We start from the raw sequence: 6,000 nt of genomic DNA on the forward strand, positions 1-6,000 counted from the left end.
AATGGAAGACAGATAATCAGACCAGACAGACTGTGGTAGTTGGAATTCTAATTTCAGATGCTGCCAAAAGGTGTAACACCGTAGTGCCTGAAGAATAGGTCAGTGATATAGTGGTCCTAAAGCTTAGCCAAAGGAAAGAGGTAGTGGCAAGGAATTGCAGAGCTTCTTTATAATGATTCCTTTCTATAATGCCGCTAAGAAGCTTCTGTTTCTTTATGCCCTGTCTTGCCTCAGATGGAATTTAAGTGCATTTTAATTGTTCTTTGCTATCTGCTGAGATTCCTTACCTTGATGACAGTATGTAAAATACTTCTATGAGTAATGAATTGCAGTGGCGGGGGGGGGAGGGTTGGGAAGGGGTTAAGCAGGGTTAGAACCAGAGCCACAGCAGCTGCCTGCCCCCCGCCCTTTAAATCCAAGACAGGGGGCTTTCCTCCCATGCTAAATTTTGGGGGGTGGAGAAAGAAATCTTGTCCTGGATTTGAGTAAATATGGTCATTTTGGAAAAAAGGCTTTTTTATTGCAAATATGATTTCTTAAAATTCTCTTCTTTTTGGTGCGCTAAATTGGACTTTTAAAATACTCATTTCAAAGTGAATGTCTCAATCAAAGTTTTGAGAGCTTGATGGACAGATTGCATTGGATGACTGGATAGGATTATTCCTGTTTAAAACTTACCCTGCATGCCCATTCATTTCAGATTTTTTGTTGTTGTTTACCCTGATCTCTGCCATGATTAAGGGTGCTGCAAAGATTTAACTGCACGAGTACTGTTACTTTTGAGTTTATGGAATTTGTAAATAAAAATGTGCTTACACAAGTGTAGAACTGGGACCTTATTTGTGAATGTCATGTGTTTTGCTCTCCAGTCTTCAGACAGAAATGGTCACATCCTATACTTCCAGTGCTCATTAGTAAGCTTTTAATAGATGATGCTTGGGTTTATGGATCAAACCACTCTGGTGTCCTCAACAAAGCTGACCTCTCTGCATATTGGGCAAAATGTGTACCTTATGTTGGAATTTGTCTCTTTTCTTGTCTTTCATTTTTAGGGCGTTACTTTAACAGCAGCTATTGGAGGCGCAGACATGCCTGTTGTTATTACTGTACTGAACAGTTATTCCGGGTGGGCTCTCTGTGCTGAGGGCTTCCTGCTCAACAACAACTTGCTGACCATTGTTGGGGCTCTGATTGGGTCCTCTGGTGCCATCCTCTCTTACATCATGTGTGTGGTAAGAAGGAAATGGATATCTCTGTTCATCCTTCGTAAAGTTGCAGCCCAGAATATTGGGAAAGCAAACTCGGAATCTGCACTGGGTTGATACTGGGGTAGGAAATGAAACTACAGTGTCTTGTTATGCCATTCAGAAACTAGGAACTTTCTTTAATGTCTTTGGTAAACCTGTGACAACAGAATTACATCCATGATAAAGATTAAAAGTGTGTAATTTATTTTGCTTCACTGAAATATTTCTCTTCATGGGCTCTGATTCAGCAGCTCAACCCTGTTTAGCATGCACATTTATGCACGTGCCTACTTCCAGCTGACTCGTGAAATTTAAGAGCATGTTTAAATGAAGAATATACCCTTATAGGAAATGCTTTAGCATACCCTTACAACACCTTGAACGTACATGATACCAAACCCAGTTAAATTAGTGAGAGGCCTTCAGTTGCTTCTAAATAGCTGTTAGGATCTGATCCTGATCCCAAGTGAGTGTGACTCCTCCCCCTCCCCCCCGCTGCTACCCTTCCTTTGTGTTTGTATTCGGGTGCCTTTCTCTATTTGATGCACACTCACTGCATAATTCTTTTACAGCATCTGATGAAGTGAGTTCAGGCTCATGAAAGCTTATGCTATATATCTCTGATTTAGTTAACTTATGCTAGTGAGACTCAACCAGGGTGCCAGGGAGATGAGCAGCTAAACCAAGCTGGGTGTTGGGAGATAAGCAGCTAAACCAGGCATATAAGAGCAGCCTCAGCCTTGCCCCTGCCTGGAGGATCCCCCATTCCTACTGCTAGGTCCCTCTGCAAGGAAGCAAGCACTGTAATTTCTAAGTTGAGTGGCACCCAATTTCAAGAACTAATTTGCAGAAATTGTGGAGGGGGGCTTTGAGTCCAGTGAGGGGGTACTTTGGGTCCAAAAAGGTTGAGAACCTCTAGTTTTTTACAGTGCAAATCTACCCAGCCTTTTGCCTGACTTCAGACTAACATGGCTGATTACCTCTCTTTCCTTGTATTTCACCACCCTTCTAATCTTTAGCAGTGTAATTGAGGCTGGGAGTTTGTTCTTTGTTTAACAGCAACATTTATTTCAACAGTGAGGTCCAGTGTACACCTTTACAGAATCATGACTGTTGCTTGATTCGGTTTGTAGATAGCCTTGCTGACCTTTTAAGAGTTTGTAGCTGACAGTAAAGTATGGCTAAAGTTTGTTGAGAGTATAGTGCATTACCACTGGGTGGCAGCAGACTTGCATTGATAATTTGCTCTCACAAATCTGTATTGGAGCAATGTTTAGAATTTAAGCTAGAACCCTTTGTGATCATGTGTTAGTATTTGTAATGTCCTGTTCTTCTTGAAGACTTGCACGTTAGTTTGTTATTTTTCTTTTTCACTCTTTCATTTTCTAAGTGGGTTATATAACAGCTGAAGAAAAACTACTCTCACTATGCTACAACTGCTGTCCTTTCTGTTTCCTGGCTGTGTAACTCAGACTTGCTTGATTTTCTGCACTTTCAGCAGCACGGAAGCGGAAAGGGATCTCAGAGTCCTGGTGGACTCCAAGATGAACATGAGTTGTCAGTGTGACGCAGTCATCAGCAAAGCTAACTGCACTTTATCGTGCATCAGCAAATGCATGACAGATAGATGCAAAGAGGTGATACTTCCCCTCTATCGGGCACTGGTCAGACCGCAGTTGGAATACTGCGTCCAGTTTTGGGCGCCACACTTTAAGAGGGATGTAGATAACTTGGAGAGGGTCCAGAGAAGGGCCACTCATATGGTTAAGGGCTTGCAGGCCAAGCCCTACGAGGAGAGACTAGGGCAGATGGACCTCTTCAGCCTCTGCAAGAGAAGGTTGAGAGGTGAACTTGTTGCTGCCTATACATTCATCATGGGGGTGCAGAAGGGAATTGGTGAGGCTCTAGTCACCAAGGCGCCGCTGGGGGTTACAAGAAGTGATGGCCATAAGCTAGCAGAGAGCAGATTTAGACTAGACATTAGGAGGAACTTCTTCGCAGTTAGAGTGGCCAAAATCTGGAATGGGCTCCCAAGGGAGGTGGTGCTCTCCCCCACCCTGGGGGTCTTCAAGAGGAGGTTAGATAGGCATCTGGCTGGGGTCATCTGAGCCCAGCCCTCTTTCCCACCTATGTAGGGGGTCGGAATCGATGATCTATTGAGGTCCCTTCCAGCCCTAACATCTATGAATCTATGCTTTGTGCGGTGTTGCTCTTTGCTCCCCTCCAGATGTTTTCCTGTGATCATTTATGACTGTCTTCCTTTATTCTCTCCCTACTGGTACACTAGTGTTGATATAATTTAGGAATGCCCTGCTTTAACTGAATGTAAACTTTTTGAAACTTAAGAAAGGGAAACAAAAGAGGGATATTGGTACATCTCTGTAAATGGAAGCTTGTCTTGAAAATCTGGAAAATGAAGGGTCTCCTTCTCAGTGTTCCTTGTGTCTCCATGTCATAGACCCCTGGCACACATTGCACTTATGCTGCTATTATTGTATTACTATCACCATGAATGGCAAGGGTAACATGCACCTAATTTAAGGCGCCATAAAGTGATCAACCAGGTATAAAAGTGTTCCATGTATAATTACAATCCCATGCTCCACCTCACTGGCAAATATAACAGGATTAGGATCTGATCCCTCATCCCAAAATTACACCCCCTGCCATGCATATTTTGGGATTGGAGATCTGATACTATGGTGCCATTAAATGAATGTGTACCAATACATAGATAAATGTCCTTTGGTTCTTGTTGCATCTCTACCTTTTTTTTCCTTGCCCAAAGAAGCAGTTTAGCTCACACGTCACTTGAAGATTTGATGCTTGAGGGGAGATAATAGAAACAGAAAAATAGGGCTCAAAGGGACCTTGGGAGGTCATCTAAGTCTAGCACTCTGCTTGGGTGGAATTGTCCCTTTTCAAACTATCCCAGATGATTGGTTTTCTAACCTGTACTTAAGCTTCCAATGTTGGAGATTCCACAGCCTCTCTTTTCTGTTCCAGTCCTTACCCACTAGAAAGTTCTTCCTAATATCCAGCCTAAATTTCCTGTATTGCAACTTAAAGTCATTAGTCCTTGTCCTGTCCCCTATGGACACAGGGAACAGATGATGTAGCTTTGAAAAGTCCATTCATTAAATTGTAGAGCAGCTTTCTGCCAGTGACTACAAAGAAACTCAGCAGGTTGTCTGTACATGAGTGATCACATATCTGATACTGCCTGATAAAACCCTATATATTACCCAAATACATCTCTGTTTAAGGCCTCCTTTTCTCTATTCTTAACTGTTCTTGCTTTTTTTCCTATTAGATCTTTTGTAGTTAGCACAGAGATAGTATTAAGATACCTGTAGCCTTTGTTTCAAAGAGCCAGCAAAATGAGAATTCTGGGGATGTATCTTACTGAATAGCTGTAGTGTCATGCAGGGAAGTTGGGGCACTGGAACAATTCACCTGTTTCACAAACTTTAAAGAGTTAAGCTTTTAAGATGACACTCCTTGAATCTAGTTATGTTTCAGCTAGGAGAGGCTGATTGATTGTTGCTTAATTAATTGCAACTTAATTGCTGAAGCGCAATAAACAAGGTAACTTCATGGTATTTTTGAACAACCGTCCGTTTTTTTGCCCTCCCTTAAGAAATAAACACTGATTTCCCTTTCCCCCCCTCCCCCCCAAATATCACTTTAAATGCATGAATATAAGGCAATCGCTGAACTGCCTTTGTTCTTCATCAAGTTCTGTAATAAACAGCTCCACTCATGACCTGCTGGACACTTTTTAAGCTGGTACAGTCTCTTATGAGGCAAACATGATTCAAACTGTACCAGTGAAACAACATTCTTTCCATTATAACTTCAATTGAAAACTATATATATTTTTAAATTTTATCTTTCACAGATGAGAAGCTGTTTGTGGAAATGTCTCTAATGGTTGAAATGTTCATTCTGCAGCCTTCTTAGTAATTTTTGGTGATTAAAATTGTGATGTAACCACCCCAAGCATGTACAAATAATTTCTTAAAGCTTTTATATTAGTTCATAAAACAAAAGATGTTTGCAGATGTTGCTGGCTAGTTTCTCTCAGTGATGCCTGTAACTGGGGTGAGTTGGGGACAATGTGTTAACCAAAAAGCATAGACACTTGCTACTTGAACCTTTTTGCTTGAATTATTTTATTTTCCTTTACAGGCTATTACCTATTTTCTTAGGACGTTTCTCTGTTAGAGAGAAGGTTCTCCTTTTTCTTTGTGGTTACAGATGACACAGATCTTGCTTAATCACTAAATTTAAGCACTGTAAATTATTGTCTTTCTGACAAACGAAGTAGAGTTTGGGCTGTGGGAATGACCTTAAGTATTCCAATAATTCCTGGCCTCACTGTCTCCTTTTATGGTCTCTTACACTGAAGTGTCCCTCTGTCCATCTCTCTCTTCCAAGCTTGAAGCAAGATTTGCAGAAAAAAGCACAATGGCATGGTAGGGGAGAGGAGTGGGTAAAAAGTATAAGCAAACACAACATTAATGCTGCGCATATTTTTCACAGTAGGAATGTGGGTTTAGTAAAGAAGGGATTAAGTTAAATGGGAAGGGCACGTAGTGGCAATTTGAGGCAGGACAGATAGGAAGAGGGTCAGAGGAGCAGGAAAGGTTAGAGGGACTCTCAGCCCATACCTCTTATTCATCTTCCATATATGCCAGGGGTGGATGATCACACCCTAGTATCAGAAACCATTGGAGCTCCCTGAGAGAAG

General features: G+C 41.6%; 1 protein-coding gene across 2 annotated transcripts in view; it reads left to right on the forward strand.

Moving 5' to 3' along the window:
• Nucleotides 1-6,000, forward strand: part of NNT (nicotinamide nucleotide transhydrogenase) — a 65,443-nt gene that overhangs the window by 39,631 nt on the left and 19,812 nt on the right. For both annotated transcript variants that reach the window (XM_006026714.3, XM_025207712.1), the window contains one exon: nucleotides 1,053-1,232. In XM_006026714.3, coding sequence (XP_006026776.3) covers nucleotides 1,053-1,232 — 180 coding nt within the window. The remainder of the gene's footprint in view (nucleotides 1-1,052; nucleotides 1,233-6,000) is intronic.

The sequence above is a fragment of the Alligator sinensis genome, unplaced genomic scaffold, assembly GCF_000455745.1.
Source record: "Alligator sinensis unplaced genomic scaffold, ASM45574v1 scaffold663_1, whole genome shotgun sequence".
Classification (NCBI taxonomy): Eukaryota; Metazoa; Chordata; order Crocodylia; family Alligatoridae; genus Alligator; species Alligator sinensis.